This window comes from Syngnathus leptorhynchus, chromosome 17, assembly GCF_054491065.1.
Source record: "Syngnathus leptorhynchus isolate UIUO chromosome 17, UIUO_Slep, whole genome shotgun sequence".
NCBI lineage: Eukaryota > Metazoa > Chordata > Actinopteri > Syngnathiformes > Syngnathidae > Syngnathus > Syngnathus leptorhynchus.
The window spans coordinates 8,839,199-8,861,936 of NC_141211.1; the positions used below are offsets into that span (position 1 = coordinate 8,839,199).

The window sequence follows — 22,738 nt, forward strand, 5'->3', positions numbered from 1 at the left end:
GACTTGACAGTTAGGATTTGTTAAGTGTTTAATTAATCGACTGGAATACACTTGGATTTGTACGATTAGAGCATGCGCAGATGAGATTTGCTTCACCTTCAGAAATGGCTCAAATGAGTTCAGTCTTTTATACATTTTATTTACATTACACGGTTAAAATATTTTTTTCAATGTCCAAAACATTTATTTGATGATAGTAATTCATTGACTTGTCCACAGGGGTCGTAACTAGCCATATTGTCACATCTTTGAAAACAAAAGACCAGAATAGCCTTCCAAGTATTAAAAAAATAATAATAAAAAAAAAATCCAAACGACGAACGGATCTGTTTTGCTCTGCACCAGAATTCGCCCTTTTTTTCTCAAAACAGAAACCGGGTAAGATGAATGTACTGAAGAAGGCTGAGTACGACAACGAAGAAGAACAACCCGGGTAAAATGAATGTACTGAAGAAGGCTGAGTACGACAACGAAGAAGAACAACCCGGAAGTGCTTTGGATAATTCAGAGGGCTCGCGTTGCTAATAGGTATGTCAATTAATCAGACAATATGTTATATATATTACTTATAGGTTAAGTTTGTTTGTCCTCTTAATGTCATTTTGTGAAAACGTTTCGTTGTCCAACTGTTATTTGAGTTTTTGCATGTTGCAAACATGTCTATCGACGTTTTAGCCTTTACTCCGTTCGTAAGCATCGTAATTCCGCAGTACCCAAATGATTGGAAGTAGTGTACTAGCCTGCCCCAGGAAAACCGTACCTGGAGCCTCATATTACAGTCAAAGGGCAGAAGCTACAGGCAGTGGACAACTTCACTTAGCTAGGGTGTGTCTGCGTGCGTGCGTGCGTGCGACATAAAACAAATCATTAAAATCCATTACTTAGTCGCTTGTTGTGAAAGGTTCTGGTGGTTCTTCGAGTCTGGATTTTCTTCAACTTCAAGTGGTAATGGGGAAAAAATGGATACTATTACAATTTTCAACGACGAGTCTCTAGTTGTGATCAGAAAGGTTCTGGGAGTCCTCTTCAAGGTCGTGAACATGGGCATTATGAAGGTTCTGAAAATCTACTCCAAGTCAAATCTGACAAATTAATAGTCTTTTCTCTGTTGTTCATTTGTTGAGGATGAGCCGGCCAGCGGATGAGCTGAGATGCAGCGAGGAGGACGCTGTGGACCGGGAGGACTTTTTTGATTGCCAAGAGACTTTGGAGCATCCGGACCGGAGAGATTGGGACGCACGACACGTCAAGACGGACATGAAACGCGAGACCGCGGACGACACAAGAATAGAAGCGCTTGAGGACACGCTGAACGATTCCGACTTGAAGGAGCGCGGAGAAGAAGTGGAAGATGAGCATCAGAAGGAGGAAGAGGAGAAATTGACAGAGGAGGAGAAGGAGGTAAAAGCAGTTGAAGTTTGATATCAAAAACACACCTGCACGCTCTGATGGGCCGTCACCTTTTTGTCACCTCAGAGCCGACGATCGCGCAGTCTCGTCTTGAAGGAGGAAGGAAATTGCCACTTTAAAAATGGAGGTCAGCTTGAGCATCATATTCACCAGCATAGTACACGTGTCGCTTTGAGCCGCGTGACGTGTGTTTGCGCAGATTGGTCTCTGGCAGAGCAGAGCTACACGCGAGCGTTGGTCTTGTGTCCGCGCTGTTTCAGCCAAGATCAAGCCGTCCTGTTCTCCAACAGAGCGGCTGCCCGACTGCACCAGGTAAGGAAGGCACCACGCTCACGCTAACACGTTTACTCCAGCACGAGTAAGCAAAGTCTCCACAATGGACACGCCGGCTTATGGACGAGGATGAATGAGAACGTTTACCCTCTTGCGTCAGGACCGGAAGGATGACGGGATTGCCGACTGCTCCAGAGGTTAGTGACGGCCGTTTTTTCAAGCTTACGGTGGAGGGCTGCCAGACAAATTGACTTCACGGCGCTCTCTGTTGCTAGCGTTGGAGCTGAAGCCGGACTATGTGAAGGCCTTGCTGAGGAGGGCCGAGCTCTACGAGCAGACGGAGCAGCTGGAGAAGGCGCTGGATGACTACCAGAAGGTTCTGGAGCGAGACCCTGGGCAGGCGGCGGCCAGGCGGGCCTGCGCGGTGAGTTAGGGCCAAACTTTCGGAGTTGCTGTTTTAATTGGGGATGGGACAAGTTGTTGGAGTGGGATCTTTCTTTTGTTTGGGGTTCTGATCTGCAAGTCCAACTCCTTTCTGTCTCCACAGAGCTTACCTCAGCAGATCCACGAGAAGAACGAGAAGCTGAAGGAAGAAATGTTAGGTAGGAAGGCATGTTGTCCGCATTTGTAATGATGAACTGATGATCCGTGACCTTTATTCCCCTCGGGCAGGTAAGCTGAAGGAGCTGGGGAACATGGTCCTGCGACCGTTCGGCCTGTCCACCAGCAACTTCCAGGTCGACCAGGACACCGACACGGGCTCCTACTCCATCAACTTTGTCAACAAGCCCAACAACACGTGACTGTGCCACACCATCCTTCCACAATAAACCTTCCCTGTCCCCATCCAAACCCCCCCGGCCGGGCTGATCAATGAGCTATCAATCAGGTGGTGACACAAGTGCTTTATTGAGCTTGAGTCCAAGACGGAGCAATTACTGAGCTCTCCGGGACAGCAGCATCTCCCGAATGTTGTCCTCCGCCTCCTTGACGCTGCGTTCCAGGTACACCTTCTTCTGCTGGGATGCACAAAACATGCAACGGCAGCTCATCGCAGGAACTCACTCACGGCTGAGCTCGAAAGGTGCCATGTAAAATGAAGCAGCTACCTCCAGTTCCTTGATTTTCTCCTCAGCCGTCTTCTGCTTGACCTTGAGCTGCTGCGTGATGTCGTCCTTGGATTGCAGAATAAACCTGGAGCGCATGAAGGCGTGCGTCTTCAGAGTGTGGATCTGGCAGGTGGACGGCCGGGCTGTGAGACTCACATGCGTCCAACGCCCTCGTACACGCGCGTGCTGTCGTTGAGCGTGTTGATCTCTGCATGAGTGAGGTTGGCGTGCTTCTGCACGTGCGTCAGCTGCTCGATCTGCAGGTCGGCCAGCTTCACCTTCTGCTGTGTGTCGATCATCTTTACCTGCAGCTCCGAGAAGGCCTGACGCCCGCAAACACCAACACCGACGCTTACTTGCATTCAAAGGGCCGCCCCAACCACGCCTTCACATCGGCAAGATGATTTTCTATACACACGCACCGGCCTCGCGGTCGTCAATCGACGACTAGTAAACAATGGACTGATCGCCCGTCAGTCTCGGCGCACAATCGTTGCCATTCCCATCAATGAACATTTCGAAGATTACACGCAAAGACAGACACGAGAGGCCTCGGTCGAGACTCGCATAGCAAAACATTGCGTCGCACATGTTCATGCGTCTTCATGAGGAATTACCTTCTTCAGCTCCAAATCGACGGGCGCCGCCATTTTCCTGAAAGCTCTGGTGTTGCGCATGCGCCTGGCCGACTCGGTTTGACGACATCCGCTACACCGGCAACATTCATTTTTAAATCTCTACAAGAAATCGGGATTATTCATGATGCGGTTTTGTTCATATGCGTGTGTTTTATTTTGATGTTGTTTTTACAACGCCTTAGTCATCTGCGAATCTGTAGCTCAGCGACTCACTCTAAAAACGATTTCAGAACAAAATAGATGATACAAAACAGGCATCTCCCACTCTATCCTATCGTGTTGCACATTAACATGCTTTAACGTTTACTTTCCGGTTCTAAAGGGAGAGAAAAGCAGACCTTCAATTAAAAACTAATAATAAAAACATGTATATTTTATTTTGAAAGCTAAAACCGAAAATCATTTTTGTTTGAATGAGTTACTTGACAGCCAACAGCCAAAGTTGACTATTCGGTTCTAAAAGGACAGAAAAGCAGACCTAAATAATAATAATTTATCCATCCATTTTCTATACCGCTTATCCCCACGGAGGTTGGGGACGTGCTGGAGCCTATCCCTGCCGTCATCGGGCAGTAGGCGGGGATGGGGGGGGGGGACACTCTGAACTGGTTGCCAGCCAATTGCAGGGTACACTGATGAACAACCATTTGCGCTCACATTTACGGGCAATTTGGAGTGCTCAATCAATCAGCCTACTATGCATGTTTTTAGCACGTCCGCCTCACAGTTAGGAGGGTGCGTGCGGGTTTGATTCCACCTCCAACCCTCTCTGTGTGGAGTTTGCATGCTCTCCCCGTGCCCGCGTGGGTTTTCTCCGGCTCCCCCGGTTTCTTTACACATTTCAAAAACATGCTTGGTTGAGCATTCCAAATTGCCCCTAGGTGTGAGTGCGAGTGCGTATGGTTGTTCGTCTCTGTGGGCCCTGCGATTGGCTGGCAACCGATTCAGGGTGTCCGCCGCCTATACTGCCCGATGACTGCTGGGATAGGCTCCAGCACGCCTGCGACCCCCGTGGGAACAAGCGGTATAGAAAATGGACGGATGAATGACTTTGTTTACAATAAACATCAATATCGATAACTTTATTTTACATTGACACACCAGTAAACTAAACCGAACAATAAACAAAAGATAACATAACCAAAAACAATAAGTAAACAACACTACTTCAAATCAATGCTGGCTGTGGGAGGGATTGATTGTGGTGGGCTGAACTTCTTTGGGGCAGCTCCACCATTGGTTCTGCAGCGAACTGTACTTGACTTTCGTGAGTCCTGCACGTTTTTCCCCTCACGTACTCTACATTCCTCCAGTAAGAGACAAAATGTTGTTCAGTCCGACCGGCGTGTCGGAGTGTTTACGTGAGTGGGGAGATTTGGAGAAGGACTATCAACATGTTCAGGTGAGTTCTCCACCGTTTGTAGGCTTTAAACTCGATGTCAACAGAGGGAGCCCGGAGGCTAACTTGTTGACGTCACGATCCTTGTGTGTGCGTGTGCGTGTGTGTGTTTAATATTGTGTTCGTTTTCTTCACTGGCCGCTTTTATTTTGGCTTTGGGCTACATGCGAACGAATAATGAAACACACCTCTTGTATAATGACGTCCTTGTCACCTTATCCCACGCGACACGCTTGGTTGTACATAGTTCCTCGGTTTCCGACGATGTTACGAACTAAATCGGCGACGTAACCCGAATGTATCTGCAGAATAGAATGCCCTTATTGTCATTGTACAGCGGGTATGCAACGAAATTGGGCCATAAATGTAACACAATTGATTGAAAAACGTATGTCCGAATGTCGTATGTTTTTTAATGTCGTAAAGCGGGACCATCGTAAACAAGTACTAGGATAGTTACTTTAATTTGTTTATTTTGGCCTGTGATCGATAGATAGATAGATAGATAGATAGATAGATAGATAGATAGATAGATAGATAGATATTGAAATAACATTTTCCCCACAGTCCTAGCTATTGTGACATAGTGGATTGCACAGTTTTGGTGCTAGGAGCCTCACAAAGGTCAAAAGTACTCGATGTCAAGGAAGTACGGTGAAAGCGTAAGCTCTCAACTGAAAGGCCGGAGGATCAGAGTCTAGCCAAACGCTATGTTTAAATGCCAAGAGTCTTGGCAAAGCTAATTGTGGTCTGTCGGCTCCTCAGGACACGCATCGCCTGTACCGAGTGAAGTTGGAGGAAGTCACTAAATTGCAAAGCCGCTGCACTTCTGCCATCGCCCGGCACAGGAAGAAGCTCAAAGAACTCTCGTCGTCACTCGTGCGGTAGGCTTGTTTGGCGTTGGGACGCGTGGTGGCGCAGGCGCTCACGCCAGCGCCGCTTCCTGTTTTTAGATGCGAGGCCGAGCGGCCCGGGCGCAAGTTGGGTCCGGTGGAAGCAGACTCCATGGCCCGCGCCTTCTCCGAGATGGAAGCCTTCCTCCCAAAGCCAAACGGGTTCGGAGCAAAGGGCACCCGAGTGGCGGCGTCCTTTCATATGTGTCGCACGCTTCCCCTCGCTCGCCACTCGCTTTGTCGAATGTGCGCTCGCGTGCCCCTTTACAGGTTGTACCTTACGCTGGTTCTGGGAAACGTCAATGTCACACTCCTCAATAAGCAGTCCAAGTGAGTCTCGGCGACCTCGGCGACGGTCGTCTCGGCCTCCGGGGCACGCGCTGACTTCTCCCGACCCCGTCTCCGCTGCGCAGATTTGCCTACAAGGATGAATACGAGAAGTTTAAGCTGATCCTCACGGTCATCCTCTTCCTCTTCTCCTTCACCTGTCGCTTTTTGTTCAGCTACAGGTGAGTCAAAGAGTGCCCGCTGCGCCTTCAGCGGCTCCGCCTCCAGCTTTGCGTTTATTCTGGCAGAGCTTTAGACGCCCTCTTCAACTTCCTCCTGGTGTGGTACTACTGCACGCTCACCATCCGCGAGAGCATCCTCATCAACAACGGCTCCAGGTAGGCCACTCCGCCAACGTCAGTCAGAGACGGACCAAAAGGCGTCGATGACCGTCCGAGCTATACCGTTGGCCGTCGTCCGCTTTCAGGATCCGAGGCTGGTGGGTATTTCATCACTACGTTTCGACCTTCCTGTCCGGAGTCATGCTCACTTGGTGAGCGCAGACCTCACTTTTCTCTGCTCAAGCCCACGCCTGACGTGACATTTTGTCCACTCGCAGGCCTGAGGGGATTCTGTACCAGATGTTTCGGAACCAGTTCCTCTCCTACTGCTTGTACCAAAGTAAAGCGAGCGGCTGGCGCTTCGAGCGGCTGGCGCTACGAGCGGCCGGCGCTACGAGCGGCTGGCGCGGCCGTGCGTGTGATCCGATTGTTCTCGTCTCAGGTTTGGTCCGGTTTCTACAGTACTACTATCAGAGCGGCTGCCTTTACCGACTACGAGCCCTCGGAGAGCGACACAACATGGACCTCACTGTTGGTTTGTTTCGCTCCTTCGCGGGGCGTTGCAGTACGATATCACGTCTCTGTATTGGCATGTACCCAAAATCCAGCGAGTGGCAAAATACAATTGCCCGAAACCAACAAACGGCTTCCGAGTTCTGATTCGGGGTTCTTCTGTTTTTGCGCTACTTCAGAGGGTTTTCAGTCTTGGATGTGGCGGGGGCTGACCTTCCTGCTGCCGTTCTTGTTCTTCGGTCACGTAAGTTGAACTCCCACTGCTCAATCGTGTGCTGCCTTGAGAATGCAAGTTGAATTCTTTACATGGCCAAGCCCGCAACACAAAAACCTTTTAACTCAAATCATGCCAACCCGTTAAAAGTTCAAGTCCCAATGATCATCGTCACACACACATCTGGGTGTGGTGAAATTTGTCCATGTGATTTGGATCCATCCCCTGCCCTGCCCTGCCCTGGGGGTGAGAGAGGGGAGCAGTGAGCAGCAGGGGTGCCACGCTCTGGAATCAATTTGGTGATCTAACCCCCCGATTCCAACCCTTAATGCTGAGTGCCAAGCAGGGGTCCCATTTTTATAGTCTTTGGTGTGACCCGGCTGGTCGGGGTTAGAACCCACAACCTTCCAGTCTCAGGGCGGACACTCTACCACTAGGCCATTGAGCTAGCAAAATGAATAGAGGTGCCATTCATTTGTTTGAAAAAAAAAAAATGTAAATTGTGCTATAACAAGGCACTCGTTCATATTGTCATCATATTGTAAGGCACGTTTCAATCGAAGGCCAAGAACTTGAAAGATTTTTGGGCAGCTTTTTGTGTCATGGCTGTTGACAAATAAGTTTGAGTGACTCTAACAATGGCCACAAGGGCTGTACAGTGGAGACTTACAGGTGTACCACAATAATGTTTGCCAGTGAGTAGTTTCTGTTCGCAAAGCGATGTGCCGGTTTGACTAAAAGGTGTTGTCGGTCATCCTCACAGTTCTGGCAGCTGTACAACAGCGTCACGCTCTTCAAGATGTTCCGGCTGCCGGAATGTAAAGAGTGGCAGGTAGGTGTGTGGCCGGCCCAATACCTTTACCTCGCCATGTTGAAAAACGTAATGCTTCCTTTCGGCTGAGGTGGTGATGTGCGGCTGCTCCTACATGACGCTCTTCCTGGGTAACTTCTTCACCACGCTGGGGGTGGTGTACCACAAGTATACGATGAAGTCCTTCTAGGACTTGAGCATCTCGACCCCTGCCCGACCTCCATTTGACCACCGCCAGGCTTATCGGCTCCCCCCAAGTGGCCTTCGTTGGGAGAAAGAAGGAAAGCGTGTTCCTCTGGTGTATGGCTGAATAAAAGCAGCACCTTGCTTTGAAGCGATCTGCTCAATGTTATTGATTTGACAACGCTGCAGTGCACACGGCTTTTCTTGTTGGTGTTTTGCGGCTAGAATCGGAATTGTGAAGGGAAAATAGGCATCACTTTCACTTGGTGAAACACATTTGACAAAATAGCTCTCGATAGTCAAAAGGCACCATTGAAATTTCACCCACCACCTTCTAGCTGCGAACAAAATGCAGTGTCCAAAAATGTCCAAAAGATGGCGGCATTGAGACGATGCCTCCTGTTTTGCCTCTAGTTATGTGTAGTTATTAATTGGAGCGCCACAAACGTCGTTTGGAATTGCAGATATGCTAACGCAGGGTTCGAGCACGTTGCGCGCACATTGAGCGCACATTGAGTTCCATGAGCTCACAATTGTGAGATTCCTATGTGACTCCGCACGACGTCCTCGGGGGGGGGGGCGCCATCAAATCTGAAAGTTTAAGATGAAAAGCAGCTTTACACCCAATTTGCTGCGGCGGAACTTTCTGAAGATGGGAGGGCGGAGAATGTATGCGTTCAGGCTGGAGGGCGAGGTTGCTGGGGGAGGGGGGGGGATTCTCTTCTGCCAGTTCGCGCCGGCCGCTTTCATGTGCCTCATTAAAAGCTGCGAGCAGTCCAGGGATAAACTGAATCGAGGATGTGGAAGGGGCCCTGCCAAAATGTCTTTTTAATCAAAGGATTGTGTTGTGCCACTCATCCCCAGTCAGTCAGTCAGTCAGTCAGTCAGCCCAGCCCAGCCCAGCCCAGCCCAGGTGTGGCTCATCTCAATCAACCAAGCTGTTCCAGATCATCTGGTCAGAGGCTGTCTACAAAAGCCCCTGAGAGACGGTGTGCTCGAGGCTTCGACGTTAACCTTCCGTGGTCAGCGCTCAACTCCACGTCAAACCAGTGTCTCCTCCCTCCAATCCACCTTGGATCACCTTTTCGTGAGAGAAGTAAATCTATTATTTTTGCCCTGAAACCTCAGTCTCTGCACTTTTTGGCTCACCACCCCAGCTGAGCGTAACAGATTGCTAACTTTTAGTTTGATTTATTGAATGGAAGAGATATAAGGCACTGCTTTTGTCTAAATGAAGCTCTCTCAATCACCCAATAAGCCATAGGGCGGTGCCACCTCATCCCACTGCAGCATAATAGTTCCTTGACAAGAAATAAATGTACAGTCTTTGGATAAGTGAATTTTGCGGAGCGGCAAAACCTTACACAGAATGATAATAAATTGGATTTTCAATTAAAATATGCCACAGGCCAATCAATCTCAAAGGAGCCGTTCCGCAGCATTTTGTCACGTCTGTCTTCAAGCCAACTGCAGGAGGCAAATGAAGAGCCGCTCCGCTCCGCTCCGTCGGGGCCTGAGAAGCTAGCTCGTCCGCCAGGGAAGCTTGTTACTTGGAGCGGGCCGGACGCGCTCTCGCTTCCTCTGGGAGGTGAGAAGCTTCGATCACAGCCACGATCAAAGGACACGAAAGAAGAAGCCCTGAAGGGGATCGAGAGGAATCTCACAAAGGTGAGGATCAGAAGCTGTGCGCTATGTGGACACAATTTTGTCTTGGGACACACAACTCGTGAAGACGGATTGCTATTGCTATTGTAGGCTATTTGGGAACATTGTGCTTAAACGAGTTTGAGGTGGAAGGATGACCCTTGTGATGAACCCCAACGAGTGAACTCCATTATTTTCTTGCGGTCGTAATACCTTTTCTTTTTGACTCAGTGATGAACCTATGCTCATCGATATTTATACATATTTGTTTGCGTGTCGCAGCGTATCTTGACCCTAAATTTTGCTACCTGCTAACGATGCCGATCGGAAATGATGGGTGTCATCATTCATTTAGCTAAAGGCGCGAGTCAAAGGAGCCCCCCTCTCTCTCTCTCTCTCTCTCTCTCTCTCTCTCTCTCGAAAACAAGTGTTAATGCTGTAAACGCCTGCCTCTCTCTCTCTCTCTTGCTTCCCCTCCATCATTAGCAAATGAAGACCCACAGCAGCAGGGCGCACTCACGCTAATGTCAACTGTGAGCAGAGCGCAATGAAATATGCATTTAATAAGGGGAGGGGGGCGACATGATTGCATCTACTAGTCAGGCTGAAACCCTCATGCCCCACGCCGAGTGTAGGAACAAAGAGCATTCATTTTTATTTCAAGGCAGTCTGTCCCAGCAGGACAACCGCGCGCGCACCGAGCGAATTCAGCAAATTGCTTGCGCACTGATGGTTGCCATAGCAGCCACCAAATTCAGACAGGGAGGACTATTTATTTATTTATTTGCCACCCTCTCTCATTGAAGCATCAAAGTGCATTTTGAAGCAGCCCGTGTTCCTCTGACTTAGTTTTTTTTTCAAGAGCACAACATGAAAATATAAATAGCTCATGGAAATTATGAAATGATTGCAAAATAAATCACTCTACTCCATTAAAATATCTGCCCGCCCCCCCCAAAACAAGGAAGGGATAAGTCAAAAAAGCTGCAGTGCCTTGTCAATTTCAATGAAAAGTGGTTCTGAATGTTTGTTCAGCACATTCAAATGTGGATCAAGTAGTTGCTCGTGTGTTGTTTCCTTCACTTGTTCTTGCGTCCTTCACTTATCACCTTCTTTCCTGTCCGCGTTTCTTTCTAGTGTCTCCTGTCTTCTCGCATCTTTCCTCAGTGTCGTTTCCTTTCTCAATACTTCCTCGTCACCTTCCTCCTCCCTTGCCCCCCTCCCGTCTCCTCCTCCCTTGCCCCCTCCCGTCTCCTCCTCCTCCTCCCGGTTTCGTATGCACTCATCCAAGTCGCTCTCCACCGCACTTGTTTGTAGCTTGGCTGCAGCGATCATCGACTCGATTCGATCATGACTCTCCCGCAACAAAGAGCGTTTGTGTGTCTCCTTCTCGCTCTTCACGGCTGGAGCGGTGAGTTTAAAGCAACTCTTGGTACTTTTTTTCCATTTGTGACTAGTCTTTGAAAGGTTTTACGCAGTCTCGTGCGCGTAACTCGTTGGCATCATGTCGCTCCCTGTATCGCATGGTTAATTTGAACGTATGTAATTAATACACAAATGGCTTTATGTATATCACTTTTATTTATTTTTTAACGCAGCCAGCGGACAAACTCGTTGTTGTCAACTGCTTTAAAGGTGTTTTTAAATAAGCCTCTTGATTTACCCGATAATTCGCAGTTTGGAACATTTTTATCAGGTGTTCCAAAAAAGCCCCGCCCCTTTTTTTTTTTTTTCAATTGTTGCTGATCTGTTTAATATATAAGCACAATCGTGGGTTTTTATGACGGTCCAAACTGACGAATAGAGACAGACATTTGACAACCGAATACGGGTCACGTTTTCACTTGCTGAATTTAACGTTGATTTGAATCCTACAAGTTTGAATCTCAGGTTTCTGTCACCGGCGTACGACTTGCTTGAACTTGAAGAAAGTCAAAGTCCGCTCGATTGTCAATTTCTTCACATGCCAGGCACACAAAGAGATGGAAATGACGTTTCCCACCGTCCCACGGTGACTAGACACAGTACACGACACTCGCAATCAAATAGCACAAAGAGTAAAAACCAACAGACAAGAGCAACGAATGATATGATATAATACTATATCATACTGTATATGTATAGAATGTTGGCTATATAGTGGACTGGTTAACTTAAAGCCACCATCTTGTTTGAAACTCAGCACGGGGGATGTGTAGTTAGATTTAGCGCAGAGCTGGCGGCTTGTCTCGTCTCTCAAGAGCCTCAGTGGTGCCGTAGCTATTTTGTTTCTTGACGATAGAGCTTGCTTTGGCACCATCCAAACCACAAGCTGCCAAAATATTCCCCAAAACGTTGAGTCACGTCTGGCTTGATTTAATTTTTTTGTACTCTTTGCGATCAGCAGTAACATTTCATTAAAGGTCAGTTCAAGTGGGTTTATTCAGTAATGCTATTAATGGTGATTAATGACTATTATCCCTGGGATACAGAAGGGGGGATTGGACAGAAATCTCCACTTGCTTGTTGTTGTGAAGCAAATAGAGCAGAGCCAGTATAAAATGTTGAAAATGTGCATTCAGACGAGGCTTTTCTTTCCCAGCCTGAATGTATACGTAATGACGTGACATTTCCTACCTGCCTTCTGGCGAGCGCTTGCGTAGACATGGCTCAAAAGCCACGTGTAACCGAAGCCGGCTTTCAAATCACAAATCGAGGCCGGAGCATTCCCTAACCGCACTCCCCTTATCCTTATTTTTGCCTCGTCTTACGGCGACCTAATCCCGATCTTCCCTTCGGAGATGGACTAAAGATGTCTGTTTTGGGATTAGTTTGCCGGCCGCCGACGGAGAAGCCGCCCGCCCGACCAGCTTTTGGTTAAAGGCGGAATCCCACTTCCCTAACTGCAATTTGTGACCACTTTTTGCTCGCAAAGCCAATTCAAGTGACCAATTCTCCTCACTACCCGGTATTAACGGGGTCAGGTTGAGCAAAAACCGGGACCGACAGTCGCGCGGTCTGGTTGTTTCCTTCGAGATCGCCGGCCGATGCGGGAACCAGGCGTGTCATTCATGGCAGCATACTTGCGGAAATGGGATGAGAGAAGCAAGCGGGCTGTGCTGCAGCATGATTGGAAAAGCAGAAATCCCGGCCGGGGCTGCAAAAACAATTCATTAGGTGATAGCTCGTGATGGACGCTTTGGAAATGTCAAGCTGAAAAGAAGAGCGAGATGCTGCAATGGGCTGCTTCCTTTCTCCCTCACGGATTTGCTTACACAAACCCTGAGCCCCAAAAGGCTTGACAATGAAATAGCTTGTACAACTTTCAAGCCAAACAAAAGTGATCCAGCCATGGCCCATTTGAAAGGTTTGGTTCGGCTCAGATGTTTTGGGACAATCTAAGCCAAAGGCCTCCCCCCCCAAGGCTTTTGTGTGCGCGCGTGCGTTCTCCTCGGCTGATGTCAGAGCAGGATTTGATTTCCAGAAGCAGCTGCCTGCGTAGTTTGAGCCCACACCTTCCGGGAGGGAATTTCTCTGCCGTCGCTCCAGTCTCTGAATTATTTGTGTGCGAGCGTCGAGCCGATTGCGCTCGGTGCCTTTTTGTCTGCTTCCTTGTTAATCGCTAATATTTGGCCCGGACGCTTGTCGAGAGTTCAAGTTGGACAGCAGACGCAACAGCAACGTCCCGTCAAAGAAGCCTCGTTAGAAACAGAAAGGTGGTTCGTCCATTCATATTTGGGGGGGGCTCTCTCTTGGGCCACCGCCACCCAATATTTGGTAAAAGTGCCAGAGCAACAACAGCGGCAACAAAAGCCCACCTTGTGCGCTCCAGTGGCAGGCAGCTGCCTCTTGCACATCTGACGCTTTGGACTGCCACACGAGGCGCACGTCTCATGTTACGCGGGGACCTTCCCGCCTTTTGGGAGCCATGACCCCCCCTCGCTCGCTTCAATCTCGCGTGCCTCTCTTGTGCCCCTTTGGAGGGGGGGGGGGCTGTATGTTCAAAATGTTCTCTCAAGGCCTGGTGCCAGAGGTGTGAAAGGTGACCTCCACAGCATGATGTCAGCAACCAAGAGTTTCACTTCTAGCTTCAAGTCACCCCTCTGGCAACGGATATATGAGATCAGGCACGCTTCTCGTCGGGACAAAGCCCATACCGCTGATCCGTCTCGGCGTCATTCGCTCGGGGCGTCACCTTTGTTCCAAGGAACCACCAGTCGTCTGATGGGGATGTCTGACCGGCGTGAATACGGAGACCTTGTAAAAGTCTATTTACGTCGTATTTGGCAGCTGGGAGTATCGAATACCTGCGGCGCATTCCGCTAACAAAATCGGAAGTCAAACAATTTGGGTGACATTTAGGGCCACATAAGAGCCACGAGGAACCAATCAAAATAGCCCACTGTAAGCTAGCACTCGCCATCGATTCAATGGCAAAATAGCAAGCTGGCATTGAAAATGACCACGATTTGTGTTTATTTTCAATCAACATGCAAAGTGTCAACTTCTCAGCAAGCTGAAAGTTGTGTGACTCCGCTGCGATGTTGGGCACAGTGCCAGGCCAGGCACCCGCCTGCCCACGCACTAGCGTCAGTCAGCATCTGTTGGCAAATTCAAAACCAGGCCAGCTTTGAAGTCCAAAAGAGCTTTTTGTGCAGCACATGAATATTCACGCCGAGCCCGTTTTGCTATTGCGCTAATGAGTTTCACACCGCCCTCACCGCAAAGTGCGCAGCCATCCACCCTCCGCCTTTCCTCACGTTGTCGTTGCTTGTTTCCCCTGAGGGCTAATCTCTTGAAGCGTCTCCCTGGATCACATAACTAAGAGCGCCGGTGGAGGAATCTCATTCGCAGTTGTTGATTTACAATGACTGACTGCATAATGTCCCTCGTTTTACACGGCACGCTTAAAGATCAGAATGGCTTTAAAGTCCAACCCAAAATGAACATTCCCCCCACGGAAGCGCAGAGAAACAAGCAGAGGAGCTCGTCAGTGAGCAACACAATGCACGCCCTCCCTGAGTTCCGCTCATATAGTATGCATCGGTATTGATCGATCAAGCAGACTCCATGCGGAGGGAGCTACATTTAATAAATCAACAGATGATGTTTTCTCAACTTGTCTCGTCCGTACAGTGATTACATGTATGTTAACTGAATCCAAAGTCAATGTTTTTCAATATTAATAATATCAATATTTGTGGCCAACTAAACGTGCTGACTCTGAGTAAGCCAGAGTGTGATTCAGCAAGGCCCCCCTAAGGGCTTCAGGTTGACATCTGCTGCCCAGCGGAGGCCCGGAACACTGATTTCAATCCTCCAAGGCACCGTTGCGCAGATGGCCGCGAGCGTTACCAGGTTGGAAATGGCTTTGCAATGCAGTCAGCAAAGATGGAGTCTTGCTCACTGTTTTTCATGGACATTTGTTTTGTTGCGGGCAGGAGGCGGCTCATAGCGCCGGCGTGCTTTACGGCCAGCGGTGTTTGCACAACAATTGGAAGGAAGAAAATGTCAACAAACGCTGGATTTGTTCTCAGTTTGCCCTTATCGAGCCAATCGCGAGCTGGTTTGAAAGCACCGTTTCCGTGTCTTTGAAGGACTTTTGTACTCAGCTGCGCCGGATTATTTTAATCTGATGTGTCGAGAAATGTGGAGTCTTATCTGAGTTTGTCAGAGCTCCATCGCAACTGAGGTGTGACCATTGTCAGCTGGTAATTGTGCTGTTGAATTGGGCGTGGCCGTCTGTTGCCCGCTCCCTCATTATTGCAGCCGGCAGCGTGGCTGATGGCTACGATATTCTCTTTGACGTCAGGCATCTCGGCTGGGGGAAGGTGTGGCATCAGGGTTCTGATCCCAGCGAATCCCCCGGTGACTGGCCGACGGGATCAAAGGGATGGGCCCGTGGTAGGCCGGCGATCCGCCGGCGACCTGCCGGCAGCCTTGCTTTGTTTGGCGCAGGATCCATGCTGATATGCTGTCATTTCTCCATAAAGGTTTTTCACGTCACGCCACCGATATGCAATTGACAACGCTCCGGACCCGGAGGGGGTCACCAATCTGAAATTGCATACGGAGCTGCCTATGAGGAGATTTCTCGCTTATCTCTCTCTCACTCTTGCGTGCCAAGGAAGAGCGGACTTACTTGCTCGCTCCTCGCCGACCGTCACTGCAGGAAGGCACCTCCGGGAGATTTGTGCTTCATTGTGCTCCCGAAAACTTTGCTCTGCCTAGCTCTGCGCATGTGTGTGTCCTCGCTTTGATGTCAGACTGCGCTTTGTCCAAAGTCCGGAAGGTGTTAATGCGCCTGGAGGAGCTCCTGCTCTTTTTCTAGAAGTTAACTTTGCTCGGTGTTCCAATGTCAATCACCCAAAGTGTGCTTTCATGCCAAGCGTGACATCACGTGAAGCTCTCCAGGCGGTCAGCGAGGATGGTCGTGTCCCCCTAACGACCACTTGCCAGATTTGTTTTTTTTCCAGCAGTTGGCCTTTGACCCTGGCACAGATGAGCTTGCACGGGCTCCTGCCTATTCAGTTTAGTTGGGCTTTTACATGGCACTCAGCGTTTTGTTCTTTCATTTGCAATTGATCAAACTTGTATCAAGACTTCTTACTTGGAGGCGTTGTTCTTGTTTGAGATGACAAATTCTTTTGGTAATTTCCTCATTGCCTGCTTATTGGCGTCGTTTTTCCTCGATGTGACTCTGCGTCAACATCATTTTGGCTTCGGCAGCGTTCCGGTCGGCACGCGCAACCTTTGCAATCATCCAAGATTGTTTTTTGTGTAAGTAGTGAATTCTTCACCTTAGACTTTGAATGGCCTCCGGCCGGCTTCCTCAAAGGTCTATTGTGAAAGGCCACATTGTGCATCGCAGGCGTCTTCTCTCGTGCGCTGATAAGCGGTTGCACGACTGGACCCATCCTGTCAGCGCATTCAAATCATCGTCTTTGTTGCTGTTTTTTTTGTTTTATGATGAATCGGGCCGGCCTCAAACAAGTCACTGTCAAGAATGCTCACACACAGGTCGTCACGGTCCGTAGATCATGGCCCGTGCGGACTTGCCACATAAAAGCACAATAGGAAGAGATAATAAGCAGACCCAGTTTGGCTAAATCCTCGACAACCCCCCCCAGCGCTAAGCCGATTAGCCCAAAAGTTGGAGCAATGCGGGCCCAGAGAGCAACAATATTTTTTGTGCAAATATATTTTGTCATTTTGGGGCTGGCGGAAAAAAACCCAGCTTGAGCGCACCGTGAACTGTTTTTCACCTCTCATCTTGTTGTTGACGTGAGGCTTTTTTTCTGTGCGGAGAGATGTGGTCCATCCAGGTGGGGGGGGGGGGACAATGGCTCAGCCGTTGTCTTTGAGAAATGCTTGGCTGAGCGCCCAACGCGGCAAGGAAGGGTGGGAAGACGGGCGGGAGAAAAGGGGGACAGAACGAGGCGGGCAGGTTGCCACTGGCGGCGTGCCGAGCCGGATGGGGGCAACTCTTCACGGTTGCTCTGCTTTAGCAAAAGTGCAAAACGTCGAGAAGGACCCCAAGGTCCAGCTCTTGTCGCATGGCTTTGTCCAAGTACCTTCGGCGCATTAAGACAGAGGCATCAAAAAAAAAAAGAAAAAATGTCGCCACACCCAGTCATGAGGTATTAGTCAAAAAACAGGCTCTTTGATGAATGGAAATAAATCAAGGAGTTTAATCTGGCAGCGCAAGTGGAGCGCAAGAGTCTTTCTCCAGCCAGCCAGCCAGCCAGATTTCGTGGGCCAAATTTTTTTATAACTGCGTGTGAAATCAGAGCATCCAAGTTCAACATGGCTCAGCGATTTGACGGTCCGGTGTCGCCTTTTTTGGCCTGAATTTTGGCCATCGGGTCCGGGAAACCGTTTTGGAAGCCAAGACGTGTCTGTCGGCCAGATGGAAGAAAGCCAGAGCGGCGAAAAGTACAGAGAACGGACAGAAAGATTTTTCTTTGTCCCGCTTCCGTTCTCATTTGTCTCATGCAAACGGCGCTTAAAGATGCCCGTGTGTGTTTTCAGTGTGCGCTCGAGTGGAGGTGAGCATGCAGGAGACGGTGGAGGTGTACCTGGGCGACTCGGCCCACATCCCCTGCCGGTACAACTTCAGCCAAGCTGACAGCCTTCCAGAATTCATCATGTTCCAGTGGTTTGTGGTGTGTGAGCGCAAATTGCACAGATTGTTCCATTTTGCCTCGCTTCCTTGGATCACGAAAAGCATTTGTGACGTCCGCAACCGCCATCCACAGAAAGACCGGGTCGGCAACTCCCGCGTGCGTATCTACTACGTCGATGAGAACGACGACGTGGCGGACGAGGGCACAGAGTTCAGCGCTCGCATCCGGGTGGCTGTGGACCGGCGCGCCGCTCGCCTCACCGTCCAGGAAGTGCAGCTGTCCGACGAGCGGGACTTCATCTGCCAGGTGAACGGTGTGTCAGCCGGCGCCGCCGAGAGCAAGACACGCCTCAGGGTCTTTGGTGAGGAAGCGCGGCGGCGGCGGCGGCGGCGGCGGCGGCGGGCCACGCCTTGAGAACGCTTGCAAATTGACATGCACGCATGCATGCGTCCGCTCCAGCTCCTCCGGAAGCTCCACTCATCCAGGGCGTCCAAGCAGGGATAAGCGTTAAGGCCGAGGTGCCGTCCGAGGTGAGTGGCTTTGGACTCGCGCCGCGCGAGACTAACCGAGCCAGACTAAGCAGCGCCGACACCTTTAGGTGGCCATCTGCGAGGCCCGCAATGGTTTTCCCAAGGCCAACATCAGCTGGTACAAAGACAAGATGCCTCTGGTGCCTTCGGCGGGACGTAAGCCACGTCGTCATTGGCTGGCGCTTTGGGATTTGCAGCGCCCCATCTCTGAGGTGGCCACTTGTGAACAGGTGTGAATGTGCGGACCGTCTACACGGTGGAGTCGAGCGGCTTGTACTCGGTGCGCAGCGCGCTGGAGTACCGCGTGCTCAAGGAGGACAAGGACGCCAACTTCTCCTGCGAGCTCAGCTTCTCGGTGCCTAGCGCCGTCAGGACCGTCGAGTCCGCCGCCGTCGGCGTTACCGTTCACTGTGAGTCCACGCACGCACGCACGCACGAGCGAGTCGGAACTGCCGTCGACACACTCGCCGAAGTGAGACTTTGCAAGCGTGTGTGTGTGCGCGCGCCACAGACCCAGCCACCATGGTGGAGCTGTGGAGGGAGTCCCCCAAGGGCTTGATCAAGGAGGGCGACACTGTGTTGCTGCGTTGCCACGGCGATGGCAACCCCTCGCCGACCTTCAATTTCAGCAGAGAACGAGTAAGAACGAGAAGGGGAGGGGAGCTAAAAATTCTCCCAAGAGAGCTGGGGTGGGATCTCTGCTCTGCCCATTGGTGCCAAAACCGTTATTGCCTGGTGCGCCGCACTCTATCCAGCTCAAGTGCTTGCCCACAAGCTAACTTTGAGCTAGCGGCCTCAGCCTAGAAATGCACCCTATTCCAAAGAATGGTGGCTCTTTGTCAAAAAGCAAAGTCTACTTCTCGGTTTGAGGGGACCACTTATCAATGTTTGCGGCAGGAGCCCGGTGCGGAGGAGGACTTGGACAGTGACGGCAACGTCCTGATACTACGGACGGTGTCGCGCGCGGACCGTGGCCTCTACCGCTGTCAACCCCGGGACGACACCAAGCTCAAAGGAGAGGTGGAGCTCAAAGTGCATTGTGAGGACACACACACACACACGCACACATGCACACACACACACACACGCACACATGCACGCACACACAGGATCCACTTGACAAATCCTCCGTCCTGATGCGTGTTCAGACCTGGACCCCGCCGTGGTGGTGCCCAAAGAAGCTGAGGCCATGTTCAAAGGGGAAGATCTGACCGCATCGTGCAATGCTCTGTCCTCCTTGAAAACATCGACTATCTGGTACAAGGTTTGTAGGCCCAAGTTTCAAAGTAGTGCCCGGGCGGCTTCGGGCTTCACTCGAGCACAGGACGCGGCGAGGGTCGACAGTCCGAAAGGCCAAGCCGGACTGGAATGTGACGTATGGTGCTGAAGTGTGTCAAAACCATGAACTGAATGTGCGAGCAGGGCGGCCAGATAGTAGGTGTGGGAAACACGCTCCGCCTCCAGGACGCCACCTACGGGACGGCCGGAGAATACGTGTGCAAGGTGAGCGTTCCCGACTTGTCCGCCCTGCACACCAGCGGCTCCGTCCACATCGTCGTCCATGGTCAGTCCCCACCCCAAAGTCCTGCCTGGGCCACGCCAGCTAGTGTGTCATGCCGCTCTGCTGCGCGCGCAGGCGCTCCGCAGCTGGTGGGCGAGGAACGGGAGGTGCACCTGGACGAGGCGCTAGGCGGGATGCTCAACCTGAGTTGCGAGGCCCGCGGCCACCCTGCGCCCAGCATTGCGTGGATTTTCGACGGCGGCCCGGTGAATTGCCGCTGGTTTTGCTGCTGCGACGGCAGCGGCCCGCTGACCTGCGCTTTGCCACCCACCGCAGACGTGGCGCGAGGTGTTAAGCGAGTCCGGCGACCACGCTAGCCGCAGCGTGGTGAGTGTCGCTGTCAGCTCGGACATCGGCGTCACATGCAACGCCTCCAACCGCCTCGGTGCCGATGTCAGAGCTTTCGGCATCAAAGCTGGTAAGCAAATCAAAAGTGCTTTTGCCGCAATCAAAGTTGAACCGTGTCTTTCTTGTCCGAAAGACGAGTTGCTTCGTAGACATTGTAATTGCCTGCTGATGTCACAAGAGGGCAGACAATTGTCTTTAAGTCCAATTCAGTTCACCTTCGCAAGCAAGATGACGCATGATGGCAACAAAGCACTAACATTTGCCCCATTGAAGCTCCTCAATTCACTTCATCCTCGTTGTTTGGCGCCAAAGGAATGCTTTGACGCCTGAGTACGAACGCGGGTGTTTGTGTGTGTGTGTGTGTGTATGAAGTAGCGTGTAAAAGCGTGTTGTTCTACTTATTCGCAGTTCCCCTGGTCACCTCCGGCGTGCCATTCTCTTCTGGTAAGATGGTTGTTCGCTGGCCCACTGGCTCATTTCATGGCCACTGTCTGTCCTCCTCCGCCTCCTCCGCCTCCTCCTCCTCCTCATTTGACAGCAAAAGGCTTTGAGGACCCGCTCCATGCCTTATTGATGATCTCGAGCTCTCGTTACGGGACTCTTGCCTGAGGGTGGATTAAATATTCTCTTTTGCGAGAACATGCCTTTGAATGACCGGGTGAAAATTCTCACTCATTACAGTATGGCATGAAGCGAGCGGCGTGCCATCCGCTTGCATGTTTTTTCACAAACTAAACAACATTCTGTCACATTTGTATTGCCAAGTTGATTTGAATGACTTCTCTGCAGTCAGCAGTTGATGTTCACCACCAAAAATCCAAGTACCTTTTTGTTGTCGAGCAAGGCCCCCGTGCGTCGAATGTCTTGTCCTTGTGCCTTTGTGTAGCGGAGGGGGGCCGCGTGATCATCGTGGTGGTCATCCCATGCCTACTGCTGCTGGCTGTCCTGGGCAGCGCGCTCTACTTCTTGCACAAGAAGGGGAAGATTCCGTGCGGGCGCTCGGGGAAGCAGGACACGTGAGCGGTGCCCGTCCGTCTTGGGCCGAGAGCACCCGACTGCCTTTTGTGAAATGTCTCCTCCCCCCCCCCGACGCCAGCAGCTCCCAGAGCGCCAAAGATGACATTGTGCTGGAGATGAAGAACAACGCCGAGGCCAAGACCAAGACCGAGGACACGGTGCTCCTCAAGGCTGTCCGTGTCGACGACAAAAAGGGCACAAACGGACAGGTAATTTTGCCACCGCTACGGAACAATCAAGTTACGAGGACAAAATGGTGAGTGAGGATGTGCTTGAACCTTCTGGCATTTTCTAGTGAAAGTATCGGCGGTGGAGGAGCTCATCAGCAGAGACTCCAATCACACAGTACTGTCATCCGACACAATACAAACACTGCATTATGAGTCAGTGGTTTTTATTTTCTATTTGTTTCATCATTTTGTTATTTAAGATACATACCTACACAACTGCTGTTTTCCCAATTTGTGAACTGTTGCCGGGCAAATTTCCAAGCTGCTTTGCCTGGTTTCGTTCATTTTGTAGACTTCCACTGAATATTGTTAGGACCCGCCTCTCTAAGCCTCCTTCCAGGACCAGAGGTGCTTCATCTCGCACCTGAGGCCAATCAGCAATCAAGCAGCTCAGCAGGGCTGCTATATAGCTGCTGCCTGCTTCCCGTGTTGTCAGCTCCAGTGTGAGGATCGAGCTGAAGCTGCTGCCGCCGCCGCTGCCGGAGTCCTTCTTGATTTGGATCACAAGCCTCCTCTCACCTGTGGTAATTCCTGACTTTCTGTGAATTTCTTTTTGTGGATTATAAGTCTAGTTTTTTCCTGTGTGGATTTTTCAAGAGAATGACCTTTGTTGCCTTTATTTCCTGAGTTCTCCTAGACTGACTTGTCTTGTACTTTGAGAAATAAGTCTCACTTCCGTTGTGTCGTGCGTTTGGGCTCCAAGACAAACCTTAACAAATATGTCTCTATTTTAAATGTGTGTGTGTGTGTTTTTTTTTACCTGTTGTTCACACGTGTGCTCACATTGATATAACCGTGAGCCGAGACAGTTACAGTACTTTCGAAGTGAACATTTCAAATCCCGCTGGGCCCGTTTTATGAATGACATATAGCGTTTTTATATTTGGGTGAATTTTTGGGAACAGTTTTTTTGTTTGTTTGTTTATTTGTTTGGTGTTGTGCTCTGCTGAGTTAGGGAAGACTCCGCACCAGGGAACAAACACATCGTTGTAAATGAACACTTTTTCTTTTTTACTTACTATTTTCAAAAGAAGTGTGTAAATTAAGGAGTAGTACATGTGATTGGTTGATGCTTGTGTTTTTTTAAACAATAATTTTGCAAGAAAATGCCAAATAAAAAAAAAATGGTTAATATGTTTGCGCCTATCATGTCTGTCAGCGGCCACTTTAGAGGCCGGTGTGTGCTGATTTGCATTGAACACGATTTTCGATGAAAAAATAGTTCTCTCTGGGCACTGCCAGCCACGTCACC

General features: G+C 50.2%; 4 protein-coding genes across 17 annotated transcripts; 3 read left to right on the plus strand and 1 right to left on the minus strand.

Moving 5' to 3' along the window:
• The first annotated feature begins 393 nt into the window (after positions 1 to 393).
• On the plus strand, positions 394 to 2,827 carry ttc1 (tetratricopeptide repeat domain 1). Its single transcript, XM_085935382.1, has 8 exons — positions 394 to 528; positions 1,125 to 1,401; positions 1,477 to 1,537; positions 1,610 to 1,722; positions 1,844 to 1,880; positions 1,959 to 2,107; positions 2,231 to 2,285; positions 2,356 to 2,827. Exons 2-8 carry the CDS (start codon positions 1,126 to 1,128, stop codon positions 2,484 to 2,486), a joined length of 822 nt encoding a protein of 273 aa, XP_085791508.1. The 5' UTR covers positions 394 to 528; position 1,125; the 3' UTR covers positions 2,487 to 2,827.
• On the minus strand, positions 2,569 to 3,561 carry pfdn1 (prefoldin subunit 1). Of its 2 annotated transcripts, none has more exons than XM_085935387.1 (4): positions 3,410 to 3,561; positions 2,949 to 3,115; positions 2,793 to 2,877; positions 2,569 to 2,699 (listed from the first exon to the last, which is right to left on the minus strand). In XM_085935387.1, exons 1-4 carry the CDS (start codon positions 3,467 to 3,469, stop codon positions 2,619 to 2,621), a joined length of 393 nt encoding a protein of 130 aa, XP_085791513.1. In that variant the 5' UTR covers positions 3,470 to 3,561; the 3' UTR covers positions 2,569 to 2,618. The 2 variants fall into 2 exon arrangements, with proteins under 2 accessions (XP_085791513.1, XP_085791511.1); XM_085935385.1 differs by having other exon boundaries at positions 2,569 to 2,702.
• A 1,050-nt stretch (positions 3,562 to 4,611) lies between these two features.
• Positions 4,612 to 9,438, plus strand: tmem120aa (transmembrane protein 120Aa). 13 transcript variants are annotated; one of them, XM_085935968.1, is made up of 12 exons: positions 4,623 to 4,832; positions 5,595 to 5,713; positions 5,783 to 5,884; positions 5,993 to 6,052; positions 6,136 to 6,231; positions 6,298 to 6,387; positions 6,477 to 6,542; positions 6,609 to 6,670; positions 6,773 to 6,865; positions 7,023 to 7,087; positions 7,821 to 7,889; positions 7,960 to 8,202. In XM_085935968.1, exons 1-12 carry the CDS (start codon positions 4,755 to 4,757, stop codon positions 8,056 to 8,058), a joined length of 999 nt encoding a protein of 332 aa, XP_085792094.1. In that variant the 5' UTR covers positions 4,623 to 4,754; the 3' UTR covers positions 8,059 to 8,202. The 13 variants fall into 13 exon arrangements, 12 of the variants coding, with proteins under 12 accessions (XP_085792086.1, XP_085792089.1, XP_085792083.1 ...); XM_085935967.1 differs by having other exon boundaries at positions 4,625 to 4,832; positions 5,783 to 6,052; XM_085935960.1 differs by lacking the exons at positions 7,821 to 7,889; positions 7,960 to 8,202 and adding an exon at positions 8,916 to 9,436 and having other exon boundaries at positions 4,612 to 4,832; positions 6,609 to 6,919.
• Positions 9,439 to 9,677: 239 nt separating this feature from the next.
• Positions 9,678 to 22,605, plus strand: mcama (melanoma cell adhesion molecule a). The gene is made up of 17 exons (XM_085935956.1): positions 9,678 to 9,719; positions 11,013 to 11,106; positions 17,706 to 17,839; positions 17,933 to 18,161; positions 18,260 to 18,330; positions 18,399 to 18,486; positions 18,561 to 18,740; positions 18,842 to 18,969; positions 19,228 to 19,369; positions 19,479 to 19,594; positions 19,753 to 19,894; positions 19,967 to 20,097; positions 20,168 to 20,309; positions 20,648 to 20,683; positions 21,126 to 21,255; positions 21,336 to 21,465; positions 21,552 to 22,605. Exons 2-17 carry the CDS (start codon positions 11,046 to 11,048, stop codon positions 21,552 to 21,554), a joined length of 1,863 nt encoding a protein of 620 aa, XP_085792082.1. The 5' UTR covers positions 9,678 to 9,719; positions 11,013 to 11,045; the 3' UTR covers positions 21,555 to 22,605.
• Positions 22,606 to 22,738: the final 133 nt, after the last annotated feature.